Source organism: Micrasema longulum, unplaced genomic scaffold (assembly GCF_059751315.1).
Source record: "Micrasema longulum isolate JH-2025_06_02 unplaced genomic scaffold, ASM5975131v1 h1tg000548l, whole genome shotgun sequence".
NCBI lineage: Eukaryota > Metazoa > Arthropoda > Insecta > Trichoptera > Brachycentridae > Micrasema > Micrasema longulum.
The window spans coordinates 859,306-877,253 of NW_028277744.1; the positions used below are offsets into that span (position 1 = coordinate 859,306).

A 17,948-nucleotide genomic window follows, 5' to 3' on the forward strand; every position below is an offset into this window, starting at 1 on the left:
ATAAAAGGAGAATATTGCGAAAATTGCCTTTTCAAATCCTTAGACGTCCTTGGCTAGGCAAATCTACATAAGGAAAGTAATACTTGACATTCACAAAAATAGGAGCACTCAGGGGATTGTGAGTTATGCGCACTCAACCAGGAGCACAGTAAGAAATGATTTGGTGATTCCAATAGCACGTACAGTGGAACCTAAACTATACAACCTGATACCATGTATTTGGAAATCTGATGAACTGTATTGAAAAAAAATAATAATTTGGTTGACAGACATTGGAAGTAAGGAATCTGAGAATTTATTGAGGATAGTAATCTTAATATTATGCTATCCCATTGAATCATTTATAAATTTATTGTATTTTTGTGCATATATATTGTGTATGTATGTGTGTAAATATGTGTGTAAATAGATATGTATATATATATATATATATATGTGTGTATATATGTATGTATGTGCATATATATGTATGTAGTATGTATGTGTGTATGTATATATATATTTAATTTTATTTTTACATTTAACGGAAACATATTTGAAAACCATATTTGCCGAAACAAATCGGTTTCTTAGAACTGGCATTTACCCATATAGGAACCGATTGCAACATTAGGCATACTAATATTTCTGGCTTGCCGACCCTTCATATACTAAGCCTACTCCTAGTACAAGCAGAATTTTCCAAAGTGTTTTTGGTGCTATTTTTGTAAAAATGTATGTATAAACTAATAAATAAAAAAATAATTCGTTTCGATAAACGACAGTTTGGATTTTCTGTGATAATTTTTTTTTAAACAAATAAAAATCAAACGAAATTAAGAGTAGACATTTTTTATTGCAGTGTAGCGTTTATCACCAGAATGGATGTTGGTATCTTAAAGAGCGCGAAGAATATAGTGTTTATTTAGCTGGAAAATATAATTTTGTCAGCTCGGCGTCTCCGCACGTTTATCCACACAATGCGAGCAGCGCACGCTCAATTTTTTGGGCACATTGTGAAAGTGGGCCGGACATCCTGGGGCGACAGTCACGCTTGGAACAGTCGACGGTAGACGAGGAAGGGGACGTTTTACAAATGAGATGGACAGATGAAACCAATAGAGCCCCAGGTGCCACACCATACGAGTCCACGATAATGGCGGAGGACCGAGAAGGATGGAAGAGACTCGTCCGAGAGTGTGGTGGTCACGATCCTCGTAATCAAGGGACCGACTAGGTAGAAGAACATTATAAGACTCGAAAATTGAATACCGAAAATTATCACAATTCTCCGCTTTGCGATGCCGATCCGTCATTAATTGGAATATGTAGGGGAAGGTGTCGTACCTTGGACCTAGTTGTACCTGGGTCCTATTGCCATTGTGTGTGATCTAGTAGCTTTTAAAAAATGTATTGATAATAGTTGGTAGGCAATCTACTAGATCAGATTATAAACTTAATTTGACAGTTGCTTATTTTAAAGTATTTGAGTAAAGTGAAAAAAACGTTTTTCGACCAAAAAAGTTTTTTTTTTTGTTTATTCATGTTACGTTTTCCTCACCCCCTGTATTTTATTACTGAGCAATCGACGTTTTTTAATGATTGACTTGTGATCTTAGCTAACTATCACATGATTTTTTTTGTAAAAACCTTTCCTAAAAATTTATTTTTTATTTACAGCTCAGTATCTACATGTCAATCTCAACATATTACTTTCAGTTATAATTTATCTTGTAAATATTGAGTAAAATATTATTTAAAGTTGTTCATTCTTTCAGGTACTTATATTTCTTTTGTATTTAGTAAATCTGAAAAATAAACGCTTATTCGTGCTCAAAATCATTGATTTCCTTCAAATAGTATTTAATAGTCCAAGGTACAACACCCCTAGGACCAAGGTACATTACGAGTATTGTAACTTGGTCCCAAATGCACTTTTTTTTTAAATGAACGTAGCTCACAAATGAATCACATTTTTATGCCAAAGTGAAATCTTGCAGCTAGTAAAAGAGTTGAACTATGATAGGACGTTATGAAAAAGAAATTTGAAAATACGCATTAAAAATGGTGAAGGAAAAACTTCAAATAGGACCGAGGAAGGACACCTTCCCCTATTTTTTTTTATATATACGGCCTAAGTCAATTACAACCATTATATTAAGAAACATATGTACAAGAAACTGAACAAAACGAACATAAACTATGTAGTGATAAAAACATGGTATTAAATATATTCATAAACATTCAACATATAAGATTACGAGCTAACGCATGCCATTCCATCTTCGTCCCACACTGTGTTAATGGCGAAGAAATCAAAGAATTGCCGGAAGATCTTTCCCAAAGAATTCCAAGTCGTGTGACGAATCGACTAATCTACACATTCTGGACATCGGGGCATAAAAACAATCGTTTTTTTAGAAAATTTTATAAATAGCAGATTTTGACTTCTGGTGACATGGTTGGGAACATGAAAAGAAATTGATTGCAACAGAGATGAGACATCACTTAGCGTTGAGTATTTTGAAAATTCATATAAGATCCATCTCCGCTCTACGTTTCTCCAATAAAAACAGATTGAGGATTGCTCTATTTCAAAATAGAAATAATTACCCTTTGTAATCCGAGCAACCTTGCCACTTTTCTTAGAAAACAGTGATGGACAGACTCGATATGGTCAATATGAGTCCTATATAATGGAGACCCAATTGGAGAAGCATATTCTAGGTGAGGTCGAACTAGTGAGCAGTAAATGGCTTTGATGGTATTAATATTTTTGAATTCTGTCGTCATTCTCTTGATAAACCAAGAAGTAAAAAAGATATCACAGAAGCAAAAATTGTTAAAACATGTGTGCCACATATAAATAAAGAAGGTTGAAATATGAGTTTTCTAACCAACATTGAAATTATCTCCTGTGAGTACTCAAGTATAAACAGAGCGGTATCCATACAAGGATTGTCGTTAACATGAGTTCGATAACCAGTTTCTCATATGCAGATATATTGCATAATAGGTCTTGCTCCACAACAATAGAGTCGTGATCTTAAACACAATTATTGGACCTGCTATGACCTGAAAACTATTCATACAATTCTATGGCTAAATAAAATGTGAATTATTTAACAGCTCTTAATAATTATTCCAACATTCAGGACAGTCAGAGGTCTGCATATTTTACTACAATGCTGTGTCGAAATTTGTATTATCTGTCTTTATGCTTAATAGAAAGAAAAAAGTCAAGATCGTTCAAGGTTATAACAGTAATCTGTCACAACATTCGAATATTTAATCTTTAAATTGGATCACTGGATTCTTTTAAATTTTCAAATAAAAAACACTGCAAAACATTTCAAATAATTATTACGATGAGTTTAAGTACAATTAACGAATATGAAAATGTTTTTCAAAACGATATCGTTAAAGAGTTGAGTCTGTGGAGCCCAGCATGCAGCAGTGCGATTTTAAACGCTCTCTAGGGGGTTGAGAAAGCGTTGCTAGCACTAATTAGTACGTAAATTACGTGCTAGCTTGCCCGGATCCGTTTCGAGGTCTTGTGGCTTGTTTTCAGATCCACACATTGCAAAAACGACTTTTTTTAGCTTTGATAAACTGTTATTTTTAAAAAAATGACTAAAATATTTTTTTTATAAAAGATTCGAGTTTTCTTAGAATTTACATTTACTGCTTTCAACTCCCCTATAACCACAGTATATATACTCAATTTGTCTTTCATACTCAATCTAATTTACCCAAATATGTTGGCGGTAGGGTATGTTAGATCATTAGGTTGTTAGAGAACCGGGAGAATAAGAGCCGTCTCTCTCCTCCACCGGCCATTCAGAATCGCACTGCAGATTGTAGAGTGACGACAGTAAATTATTGTCTATGTGCGCGGTACCCAATGCTCCTTTGTAAGGGCGCGCAACGCATCTCACGCCCTTTTTTGTCTTCACCAGAATTTCCTTTTTTAGTTTTTTAGCGTCCATAATTTTGTATTTTATTATGAACCCACCGCAGTCTAATTATTATTATCTTATTAATTTCCTTGAGGTCACGATAGAAATGATAGATTGTTAACTTTAAGCTTATCATATTTCCTGATACGGTTTAAACTTTTAACGTATTGCGAAAATAGCATGCATTTAAGATTAGACCTCTATAAATCATTAATTTTCATGCAAAACAATGTTTCCCAATCAAAAAATTGAATGAAAACCAAAGGTTATACTGAATTAAATGAACTATTTTGTTCTTGAAATCAATCGGAAAGTTTATTGATTCAGTTCTCGAATGTTTGGTACAAAAATTTGCATTTTCGTATGATATATTATATTATTAACAACATTCCATTTTTTTTTTCATGTGACTGTATTGATAAAAACTAATGTTAATATTAACAGTTCTCTAGAACAGTACTATAACAAATATAGAAGACTCGTGGCCAGTTGCATAAGAAAAAGTTAAGTCATGTTTTGGTCGAAATGGGTTGCGTCCAAAACGAAATATAAGTAAATTCATTTCGTCCATTTTTACGAAGACAATGATTTAACTTAAAAGTTTTTTAAACTTATTTTTTTGTGTTACAAATGGGCCCTTAGGCGGAACATAATATGCCTAATTAATAATTCATTTTACGCAATAATTTTACTGGCACCGAAATAATCAAGGAAAAAATAACATGCTTTCAATACTCCTACCATTGAAAAAGTCGTGACACCCAAACGTGTCTTTACTTCCGTTATCAAATAATTTATTATTGTATAATAATACCGACTGATTCAATACATTAATAAAAAAGTAACTTGAAGTAATGCTAAAATATTAGCTTTTTTTAAATGGTTGATGGTACTTAAAATAACGCCGTTTTTTTTTGTTTCTTTCATATGTTTATTTTATTTGTGTACACGGCACAAATGCCTTTTTTTAACATTAACATAAATGCATTTAATCATAACAGTGTTCTATTACAAAATTATGAAATAATGCAAAAGCAATTTACTTATACGTATTACACTGTTTTTTTATTCGTTGTACTTTATTATAAAACTATGCGATACATTATACTTAACATCCTTAGGTAAATGAAAAATAATAAAGATAACGCAATAAATAAGAAATGACTAAAATCATATGTTATTAGTTTGTTAGTATGCAATGTACTCGTATATTGAATGTCCTAGGTATAATACAAACTGTCTCGTGCAAGAGCTCAGGGATTCACAAGAATTTTAATAATAAATAAATAATGAAAACTAAAAATTAAATAATAAACATTTTAAAAATATTCAGCATAAAAAGATTCAATTAAAATCTATAAAAAATATATGGTCATACGTATATATTTTATATTTATTTATATATTAATATACACGGAACGCAGTGCATTTTACCTTAAAAATATACATTTCAAAAATAATATAAAGATTTCAATATAATGTGAAAAACTTAAAAATTTAATTGACAAGTATTATTTTACATAAATACTATATATATAACATAGCAGTTTTGTATAAAGAACATATTTAGATATAAAAAAATAATTAAACAATGTGTGCAGATAAAATTTGAAATGGAAAAGAATTTCAACAATATTTGATTATGTCCAAATGTTCGTAGACTGGCCGGATTTCCTCCCTAGGGAAAGGGGAAAAGAATTTATATATATTTTTCTTTAAAGGTACAAAATATAAGTATATTAAAAACAATAAAATTCTTTTGTCTAAAAATTTTTTTTTTTAGAAATAGTAATAATAATGACAATTAAAGTAATTTAAAAAATAAGTATACAAGTAAATATGGTACACAATAGTACTCATACAAAAGTAAACATAGAAAGCACTTTAATCAAAAAAATGTAAATCACCGTTCATCATCTTTGAAATGATTAAATAGAGTTGATTTATATAAGCTACACTTTATGTGAAAAATATCAGCTACGTCGGAATAGTTAATATATATGTATATATATATAGCTTTTTCTCTATTTACAAAATAACATAAATATTTGAACAGTGGTCTTAATATTTAAAAAAAAATATAGTAAGTTTGAACTTGATTTGGCTAGTGTGAAAAATGTCTATACAATTGATCTGGTTCCCTAGACTGTGCAATCTTGGAATAGGTGGATTAATAGCATGATTTGTTGCAGCAGTTTCTATATGAAATGGCACATTATGTCTAGTAGAGGAAGTAATAAAATGTAACTGCTGTTTTAAAACAGTTACCCTTCCGAAATATCTTAAACAGTTTAACAAAAATAAATTAAGTCGTTTAAAGAAAACAAAAACTATAAATGTTGAAATATTTATGTTTAAGTACATATAAATACGCATATAATCCAAATGAAAACATAATTATAATTATAAATTAAATGACATTTTGTGAATTTAAAGGTCTCTATTTGCATTTAATAAAAGTTTTAAACTAAAAAATATTCATGTTATTCCATAAAATATGGTTCCTATAAAATACATGAAATAATAACGAAAAAAATTAAAAAGCGTTTTATAAAACTAGTAATTTTTTATTTCTTAATTAACAAACATTTAACAACGGAAAAAACTTTTGTATATTTTTTAAATTTTTTATTCAAAACATAATATTTAATGCGATAAGGAAAATGGGAAGCCAAAAAAAAGTTATCTACTTAAATTGAGAAATTTGGGGAGGGGGGGGGGTCTGCACACTGCACTTAACTGTTTTTTTTAAACGTCTTCACGATACAGCTTAATTTGTGAAACGGTAACTGTTATTGCTACTTTTATTTTTAAAAAAACGAAATGCCCATCTTCAATGTCTAGTAGTCCTAACAGGTGTTAGGCAATAATATAAATTGAGATTGCGTTAGTTTAACATTAGTGTATAATACTGGAGTCCCAAATAGGCATATGAATATCTGTTCGAAGGGCTTCACTTCAGAAGGTTGTATCTGCTATATAATAATATTTTATAAAGTTTTCTTTGCTCTCTATGGCCCATGCTTTATACGTACCGCCCAAATCGATCAAGGGTAAAAAATGATTTTAAATGTATGAAAGAAAACGACTCAACTAAAAAAATCAACTTTTGGGAAACTGCAAAAGAAAAATGTAAATTGTGACACCTTCGTATTCTTTCGTCGATCGTTTCGCATTTTTTGAAGTAAGCTCCAAACTTTGAGATAAAAATTATACCGAAGAATTTAGCTATGAATCTATGAAAAATGGGTACTAAAAATAAATTCATTTTATGAGTCATTATTAGATTGAAAAAAAAACAACTAACAAACGCAATTTAATAAATAAGATAATGACATAATTTTTATTAGGTCAGATCATGTCACCAAACACATGTTTTTATTTATTCACGAAATGACATAAACTCAATAAATCACTAAGATTATCGGTAAGTCGGAACGAAACAATCGCAAAGTTAAATTCGGTAATTTTAATATTTAAAAAAATAAAGTATATTTGCCATTTGTATCCGAATAAAATCGATTCAACTAGCTTTCGGTCACTATATGTTTGTTTGCGTTGCGTCCTTCACACCGCAATATAAACACAACACTAATAGCGTCGCTTCCGTACTGACACGGAACCTAAATTCTCTGAGTAACAAAGAGACCGATGTAACGGTTTTGTCCTATTCCCACCCTAATGTTGCATTTCTTTATATGCAGAAAGATGAATAATATTAATTGAAGTCGTTTCATGATCTTAACTCATTTTGAGTTTTTTTTTAGTTAAGTCATTTTCGTTTTAAGGGTGCTATATATCGTAGGTCGGCGTGCATTACTGCTAATATGCTAAATCAACTTTATCCAGTAGACAGTAAACACTGTTCTTGAAATCAAAGCTAACACGTTTTTTACTCCGAGCTGCGGTACTATTCTTCTTCAGAAAGCTTGCCTATTATTGGTTCCACGCGTATCGGATGATTAGGGAACATTCAATAAGAGTAAAAAAGTTCCCCCAATATAAAATAATCATTTTAGCCAAAATTGTAGATTGGCGGAAATGCACGCCGACACACGATATGTACAGCAAAAAATAGCTGCGTTAGTCGATAAGAGGTTACAAAAAGCGTCTATGTTAGGAAATTTTCGGCGACTTTTTGCGACTGCTTATCCATGTGATTAATATATTATAATCTAAATAGATGATGTTACAAGACTATTTTTTCTTCATCAAATATCTTTGGTAAAATACCTGGGTTTCAATAAGTCTTTCTTATTGTGCATACAGTGATTTATTTTCAATATTTAAAATGCGCTTTGTATCGAGGGTATGAAAATATAACCCGAAATTAAAATTTGGCACATATAAAACCAGTTTGGTTTACCCCTGTCAAACTTCCCGAAATTAAAGAGACATGTGCTCTACATTTTGGCAAAAGTGAAAGGATCCACAAACCCTGGTCCACGAGCAGTTCGAAGATGAAAACTGCTATAAATACTGCACTCACTTGAGTGAAACTTATTCAATTATTAGTGCTCATAGTGAACGCATCAAAATGGCAATTAAGGTACGGTGACAAAATGCATTCACGCGAATAATCGTGCGCAGAATATTAATTTATAACGTGCCATTAACGCTTCCTGTAAATAAATAGCTCTTACTGAATATTTTAATCAATCGGTACGATGAGTGGTTTTGTGAATCGGATGAAAGTGATTTGAAAAAAGCTTTTTCATTAAATTTATTTTGAACAGTAGTTTGAAATATTGAGCCAAAATTTCAATCACGTAACGTGGGAATAAATGCTAACATCCTACATCAAACATTTATTGTTTTTAATTTAATTCTTTAAAGTATTACCAGTTTTCACTATCAATAAATCTTAATTTAGACAATCCCATTTTTCTGTCCAATTTCTGTCAATTTTTGTAATAGATTACTTCTATCTTACTTTCTGTTTCCTTTCATTCTCACATTCACTTGAGCCAACTAACGTCTGTGTCTATTTTATTTTCATTACTATTTATCTTTACATTCTTCTATTTTCTTCTAGTTATCTTTTTTCTCCTTTCTTTCCTTTGTAAATATATAAATTTTATAAATTCTAATAATCCTTCCTCTACCCACCTTTCCGCCTACTTTAAGATCATATCCAAAAACACACTCCAACGACTTGAAATTTTACATAACTTTATGCTATCTGACCACGCTGATCAAAATAATAAATTAAAAAGAATGTGGAAACGGGATACGTAAAATATTTTTAAAAACATATGAATACATTGCACATTTTTGCTTTCTTGTTTGTCGCTCTTACATTAAAAAAAACAAAACGAGATTTACATCCTCAGTTAAAAAGTGAATGTTGTACGATAGGTGATGCAAATCTGGTTTACATAACTACATACTAGTACCATTTTACTCGCACCAATACTTGTATCGCGGGCGTGGATCGTCACAAAGACGTACTTTAACAAAGGGTATTTTTTAGTTCGTAGTTCTGCTGATGTTCGCTGCTGCTGTCAACGCTGGGATCATCGCTCAACCAGATCACGGTGTTTATGCTGAGGAAGTGGAAGACTACGATCCTCACCCTCAGTACAACTTCGCCTACGACATCCAGGACGGTCTGACAGGAGACTCGAAGAGTCAACACGAGTCTAGGGACGGAGATGTCGTCCAAGGATCCTACTCCCTAATTGATGCTGACGGTTACAAGAGGACTGTTGAATATACCGCTGATCCACATAACGGATTTAATGCTGTCGTCCACCGCGAACCTCTGGGACACGCTGTCAAGGCAGCCCCTGTAGCCTATGCCGCCCCCGTCGCTAAGATCGCTGCCCCCGTCGCCTATAGCGCCCCCCAGTCCTACTACCACTAAGTTATTACCCGCATAAGACATCCCTTTCATCTTCCAATATTTTCATACCAGATAATGTGTCGAGTTGTTTGGCTTATTATATTGTTATCATTTGTACAGTCATTTTTAATATTCTAGAATAAACATTATATTTATTTTTATACATTCGAGTTTCATTAAATTTAAAGTACCACTGTCAGCATAATGAAAAATAGTATAATAAAGTAATACTTGAAGATGGACATTTAAAAATTCGGAATAATCGAAGCGTGTGTATGAAAATATGTATAATTTAGAAGAAGCCGAGTCTGCAAAGACAGAGTGAGGTGGCGTTCTAATATCTCTACCTACCCTTATGTCTTATGGGAAAACGGCGTGATGGTTTGTTTTGTTCACGATAAAGCATTAATAAATAAATATCAATAAAGTTGCCAGACTATTTAAATCTAATGATAATTATCACATAAGAAATTATATTTTTGCTCTCATTAGAGCGTAGTCTTGATGGCAAGTTCATTAATCTTATACAGTCTAAGACACACAATGAAATATTAAAGTCTAAAAACAAATATGTGTTTCTAGATTAATGTCTAGCATTTTGCAAAAGATAAAGACGTTCTTCTAAAACAGTTTAAAAAATAAACATATTGGTGGGTAGCACAAAATATTATACATCAACATATCAATCACGATAATCAAAAGAAAGAAAGAAAATGCAACAATTATAATGAAAAATATAATTAACATAAGTATGTATAATTTACGTATGGTTAATACAACCATCTTAAATTTCACATAATATAATAATTAACATACTACAACAGAGATGAAGAACATTTAAGAGAAGTTAATATAGAAGTCTAGGCATCTACAAGGCTTATGACCTGTCAATGGCTGGTTTAAGTGGCCACTTTACACACTGTGTAACATTCACCATTCTGCCTATTTTGGAACATCTATATTCCTTCAATTCTTTCATCTGTTGATGCTTGTGAAGTTAAAGAGCTGAAACCTTTATTTATGCGGGTGAGTAAATCAGCCATTGACAGGTCGTAAGCCCTGTAGATGCCTAGACTTCTATATTACCTTCTCTTAAATGTTCTTCATCTCTGTTGTAGTATGTTAATATAAACAGCTCCCCAGGGAGTTGAATCCAGTCCTTGTCTACAAAAATTTGGACAAACTCAAAATATTTTTGATAAATTACCTGGTCCATGAAGAAGTATAGAAATTGAAAAAAATAATATTTTCAGGTGTTGCCTAGTATGTAGGTGAAATAATTCAATTAGATGAATCTCACCCTCATAAATAAAGGTTTCAGCTCTTTAACTTCACAAACATCAACATATGAAAGAATTGAAGGAATATAGATGTTCAAATATAGGCAGAATGGTGAATGTTACACAGTGTGTAAAGTGGCCACTTAAACTAGCCATTGACAAGTCATAAGCCCTGTAGATGCCTAGACTTCTATATTACTTTCTCTTAAATGTTCTTCATCTCTGTTGAAGTATGTTAATATAAACAGCTCCCCAGGGAGTTTAATCCAGTCCTTGTCTACAAAAATTTAGACAAACTCAAAATATTGTTACTATAATTATGTTCATGTTGTAATAAAATGACATAGGGTGTCTCTCTCTCTCTCTCCGATGGCGCTACAGCCCATATCGAGCTTTGGCCTCCTGCAACTTTCGCCTCCAACTCTGTCCTCAGCCGCCGTCTTCCAATTTGCCACCTGGAGAAACTGCGCTGTATCCTTTCTCACTTCATCCTCCGATCTCAGCCTGGGTCTTCCCACTAATCTCCTTTCACCCGGGAGTCCGCTCATTAATCTTTTAGGAACACGTGAGTCAAGCATTCGCTGTACATGTCCGGCCCATCTTAATCTAAGCAAATTCATATGTGCCGAGATGCTCGGGGCTTGGTATATATTGTACAGTTCTTCGTTATACCGAATGCGCTACTGATTATTCTTTTTCACTGGTCCGTAGATTCTTCTGAGTACTTTCGTTCAAAAGTGTCCAGCATTTCAGCCATCTTTACTGTCAGTGTTAACGCCTCACACCCATATACCAATACAGTACGTATAATTGTTTTGCATATGGTAATTTTGGTTTTTCATAGGGTATCTATAGTATTAAATTAAACAGATCAGTAAATAAGTACTTTATTAGACAATAGTTTTTCCGATTTAAATAACAAAAAAACATTGTCAAAATAAATACCATTCAAACGTCAAAATAAAAATTTCGCATATACTCTTTGGAAAAAAACATTGTTATGTAAATGAATGATTCTTTAGTATTAACTTGTATTATTTTTAATATTTTATGCATTTGCGAATGCAAAGATGATTCTAAAAGTACACATTGTGAAAAATTCGAGCAGAACGACGGCAGAGAGCACGATACCTTTAATTCATTGGAAACCATTTGTGGACAGCATCTATGGATCACTCGAGAAAATTTCTTCAAGGTCGGAAAATCATGTCCCAATCAAATGCTCGAATTTTACTACTTGCTGACTTTGGGGAAGATTAAGCTCACTGTTAGTAAGAAACAAAATATCAACGAATTGGTTGGATATAAATCATTTGATGCTGTGTTAAGTAATTTTTCGCTTGTTCTTCCAAAACCCCACCCAAAGACTTGTCTACAGAACGTGAACATTGAAAATAAAGCTATATGTTTTGATGCCGTCGAGAGTATTCAATCAAATACAAATGGAACTATTTGCGTGCCGACTACCGTAAAAATAATTACTCATTTTAATGAAAACATAAATGATTTTAATTTAATAATGTATAAATTGTCGATTCAATATTCCCGTAATGGTTTTCTCAAAAACGAAACGAATTTTCCTCTTGTTTTTGTTGGTTCAATGTTTGCTTTCGGAAACGTAATTAAAATAACAATTTTTAACACAGGAAGTTTGTTATTAAATTTTTTTGAATCTCCACAAGTAATTGAATCAAAAAATAAAAATTCAGCTCTAATTTCTGGTACAAAGAAGTATTTTTCCAATGAAATGACGGTCATGTTTATTATTTTTTCCTTTTATATTCTAACTATACTTTTAATAAATTAATATATTCTAGTTTTTACAATATTATGCGTTTGGAATTTAGTTAAACTAAACAATGTTCTGTATTGTTTTATTATATTTGTTTAAAAAAATACATATTTGTATGTTTTAAGGTTTTCCTTTATTTGCCCCAGTAGTATAATAACGAAGCTTTGCATGTAAACTTATTTTTAAAACACCTTATTTTGTAATTTTTATTGTAAGTTTTAGTTTAAGTTCAAACTAGATCCAAAAGCTTGAAACCATCAATAATCTATGGATTGAAATGGCAGTAAATTAAAAGATGAGATTATGATAAAATTATAAGACAGGCGCCGTGGCGCAGTTGGTTAGATGGCTAACTGTGAAACTGGCGTCGCGGGTTCGATTCCCGCTAGTTACAAGAAAAAAATCTATATATAGGTATTTTTTACCTCCTTCAATATCCCCTCTATTCCACTTGCTGACAAGTCTCTAAAAAAGGCTTAGCGGGTTATTCCTTTGAAAAAAAATGGTTTCCGGTTCTGTTAAATTTCATTATTAAAATTCGAATTTTCAGCTTTTTAAAATAATATTACAGTAACAGGGTAATTATGCAGTCCACTTCGTCTTCTTCTTCTTCACCGGCTTCTAAAGCGTAACACTGATCATATTTTTTTCGTGTAACAAATTATATAATATATTATGTAATTGTTTGTAACTTTGCACTCGGGCTCTAGGATGACCATGATATAATAAATCTATTTATTGTGGGTGGCAGTTAATTGATAGAATTCCATTTCAAAATTTGGTAAGGTATCCAAAATAAGCACTTGGATTTAATTCTACTTTAAAAAAAATTAATAGGTGTGACCCGTTTCGTCTTGTTAAGACCTTATCAAACTAACTTAAATATTTACAAAGCTTCCTTAGATACCAACAATAATTGCTGTTTAATGATATAGGTGCATAAAAGTGCTCATAGTTTATAGGTATTTAAGAAGTATTGAGGATTTTTGTAATTAACCGAGAAAAGTAACGTAATTAAAAATCAATAAAGAAATGCTGAGTACGATTTAATAGGTACATTATGGGTATATGGCGAAAACCTTCCGTTATTTAAATTATTTGTAGAGGTGTAGCTTTAAAATTAATATTTTAATAGATTTTAATATTGATTTTATTTCCAAAGGTTTATTTTGAAAAATTGTTGAAACTCTACGTTAGTGTTTTATTGACTTATGAATTAAATGAAGTTAATATATTTATATATATTTAAAAAAAATATATTTACATTTTTTTTTTGCACCACAACAGGCCAGGAGGCCTAATTACAGTGGTGAATTACATCACAGAGCACCCAGGCTTGAGAAAAATCACATTTTAATTTTTGTGTTCTCACCGGGAATCGAATCCGGAACCTTCCGTGCGTGAATCAAGCGTCTTGACCACTACACCACGGAGGCCGCCAATATTTAGTTAGAAGAATTAAATCCAATGAAAGTGTTTCATTTTGAATACTTTACTAAATACATCATTGGCGTTACTCGTAAAACTCGTAAGTTCGGTGGAGGGTAAAAACACTTTTTACTTCAGTAGGAAAATGGTAGCGTAGTTTTTTTTTTATTTAAAAAATATTTAAAGGAACACTGTGAAAATGTATAAGTTGTACACACATATAGATTATTCAAAGTCCAAACAGCAAACGTCAAAATATTAATTTTGGCTATTAGTAAACTTTTTTTATTATTTTTAAGCCAATCAACAGGCTTAAGTTAGTCCTAATAGATTGGCAATTATGAGTAATACTTAATCTAAACATTCTTAACATCTACTTAAATTAACAAAGTGTATAATTAATAAAAGGTATGTATGTATATAGCATAATCTAGGCGGAAATGGCAAGTGTGACATCGCGAGTCAGGAGAGACAACACCGCTTGCTTCTTAAATGCCTGCCCTTGCTGTAGGAACACATCGATAGTACCGTTTAGTGAGATTTCGTTTACTGTTCTGAGGATCCTTGGCAGAGGGGAAAAGAATCCGATGTTAGAGGTCGACCAGCCCACGTGGCAGTTGACTAATTTTATAACTAAAATCCCTTACACCCCCCACCTTGCCGCTTCCCAAACCGTGCAACTTAGTTGGAAGCAGTCGTTCGGGGTGAAACATTGTCCATGATTTCCTATTATTCATTAAATAATATGCCGCAATCATCACAAGTAGTGCGTTTGGTCAGTTTTTATAACTTCATATTGTTTTGTTTTGTCAGGTTTTAACATTTTTATTAAATTATTTTTTTAATGTATAAACTTTATCTAGTAAATAAAATGTACTTTTTCAATAGCAGTACAATGTTTGATCGTACAACGCTTGTTTTTATAATTTAATTCATATTTATTAATAAACTACTATAATATATAAGAATAATATAATAGTAAACGGGAATTAAAAATAAACAAAGGAGCAGTTTTGGACATGTGGAACGAATGGACGGCGAGAGAACGGCTTAAAGGATTTACAATGTTAATATTGATAGATGCAGAAAGCGAGAAAGACCGAGAAAGACGTGGCATAATAAAATTCTTTAAAAAAACGTGATTACAATATTTCTTGAATTTGATTATGAATAGACCATGCTTATTTAATATTCACAATAAAATTGTCACTGTTAAATATTTTTGCTGAGAAAATTAAATATACAAAAACATTTCATTAGCAATTATTTCTACACCTGACAACATTGTCCATCCTTTACTAGCGCCCTCACCAAACTGCCAAGTAAGGCTGGTCAACCTATAGTTTCATAATTTCTCACAACAAAGACAGGATTGGACGCAAGTTACGGCGAGGTACATTAAGGTTTATCTGAGCAAGGATATCATGGGCATCTATACAGTTAAATATTAATTTGTGCAAGAATATCAAAACAGCCATAATCTGTGTGTACCAATGCAGTACCCTATGCACCATTCGGTGGGGAAAGGGAATGATGATGATAATCATTGTTATGTAGTTAGGTTATGTTAGAATAGGTTTAGTTAAGTTAAATAATAAAAAACATAGTTTTTTTAATGAAGTAATAACTTATATGTAAATATAAGTTATTACATCATTACAATGGAATTCCATCAAGAATTGTCAATAAATAATTTTAATGAAATAGTTTTTATAAATTTATAAATAGCAATCCAATCTATCCTAACCCAACCCGGCGGCTTTTGGTTCAGCCGTTTCCAAAGGGCTAGATTTCCAGCCAACAAGTTGAACGTTGAGCTATCTTAATTCGTTCAACGAACGGCCTATCCATTCGATTGAATGCCGGCATTAAACGAACAGCCTAACCGTCCAATTAGTGGCTGATTTAACGATTTGACGGTGACACATACCCCAGTTCCAACAACTTTGTACCTCTTACTTCATTTTGCGGTGCCTTATAAATTATTGGGTGTGGATAAATGTAAAATAACATATACATGTTGCTCTAATAAATTAATATTTAAGATATTTTTAATCAACTATTAATCAAAATCGACTATTATGATTGTCTAGAGTACTTTTGTTTCTTGATCATTTTTGTTACAAGAAGGTAAGATGATCAGTCTTTCGTCTTCAGGTACCAGTCCAGGGACTATGAAATATTCTGGGGTGAAAACACCCTTTTACATAAATATTTCATATCAACCATGTCGGAAATTGAGCCCGAGACCTCTCGCATGGTAGGCAAACGCGCTGACCATTACACCACGAGGCCGACTGGGTCATATTAGCATGGTGATTTTGTATTTTTGTGTAACAGCTATGGTGAAGGTGTATCTTAGTGGGTTTTGCAAGTTTTCGTAATAAGTGCTCTGACGAAGAAACGGGTATGTCTCGAAACTAGTAGACATAGAAAAGTTCGTAAGTTATACAAATATTGACTAACGTTCATTGAAATGTTTGACCACAACGTTAATGCTTTAAATATTATCAACAATATTTTGAGTTTGTCCAAATTTTTGTAGACAAGGACTGGATTCAACTCCCTGGGGAGCTGTTAATATATTACCACAGAGATGAAGTACATTTAAGAGAAGGTAATATAGAAGTCTAGGCATCTACAGGGCTTATGACCAGTCAATGGCTGGTTTAACTAGCCACTTTACACACTGTGTAACATTCACCATTCTGCTCATATTTGAACATCTATATTCCTTTAATTCTTTCATCTGTTGATGTTTGTGAAGTTATAGAGCTGAAACCTTTATTTATGCGGGTGAGATTCATCTAATTGAATTATTTCACCTACATACTAGGCAACGCCTGAAAATGTTATTTTATTAATTTTATTAATAATGTTATTTTACTTTAAATATTAATTATACCTTGCGATGGTTTCTGAAAAAATACAATTTGTTTACGGCGTTTTTACATTATTTAGAAATTTTGTTTTTTTTGCTGAATATATTTTTAAAGTAATTACAGTACATGCATAATAATAATAAAACATGCCTACTAAAATTTGAACATACTCCCAATCAAAACGTTGTTGATAGAATCAGCCATACTTGTTCACTTGTAAATTCCTTAATTAAAACAATAGTTTGATGGCAAACGTAATTATTATGTATATGAGTGGATTAATTTGAATATTTATACAAACATACGAATTTTAATTGGTAGAAATTACTTAATGTTTTATGCATTAGGGTGATTTAATTCATTAAAGTAGTCTCAACGTTAATTACATTTGCGTATGGGGTTTTTGTATTCAAGTCGTAAATTATTTGAGCGGAGAAATTTATTTATTTTGCTGTAGTTGATATAATGTTTTACGCAATAGGACTAATGAAATTACCAAATTTAAAAAAATACCAGTTAGATACAGTATTAATTAGACGATCATTTAATAATTTATAACAACCATAAATAATACGTTATTTTATATTTTTAAAACATTTTTAATAAGTTAGTTGCCTTACATGTCATGTGCAAGACACTCTAACAAAACAAAATTTATTATCTTGGAAATGTGAATATTGATATAAGGTTAATATGACATACTACGAATACCGGTAAAAATATATGAAATGGATTTTTAAAAAATAGTTGTATATTTAAAATCATGAATATAATTTTGTTTTC

The 17,948-nt window shown here is 31.7% G+C and overlaps 2 protein-coding genes across 3 annotated transcripts in view; one reads left to right on the plus strand and one right to left on the minus strand.

Annotated features, from left to right (window-relative positions):
* Positions 1-17,948, minus strand: part of LOC148280716 (larval cuticle protein A3A-like) — an 83,475-nt gene that overhangs the window by 15,132 nt on the left and 50,395 nt on the right. The gene's annotated exons all lie outside the window — the stretch shown is intronic.
* On the plus strand, positions 8,460-9,946 carry LOC148280717 (larval cuticle protein A2B-like). Its single transcript, XM_088227938.1, has 2 exons — positions 8,460-8,487; positions 9,412-9,946. The coding sequence occupies exons 1-2, from the start codon at positions 8,476-8,478 to the stop codon at positions 9,802-9,804; spliced, it is 405 nt and encodes a 134-aa protein (XP_088084064.1). The 5' UTR covers positions 8,460-8,475; the 3' UTR covers positions 9,805-9,946.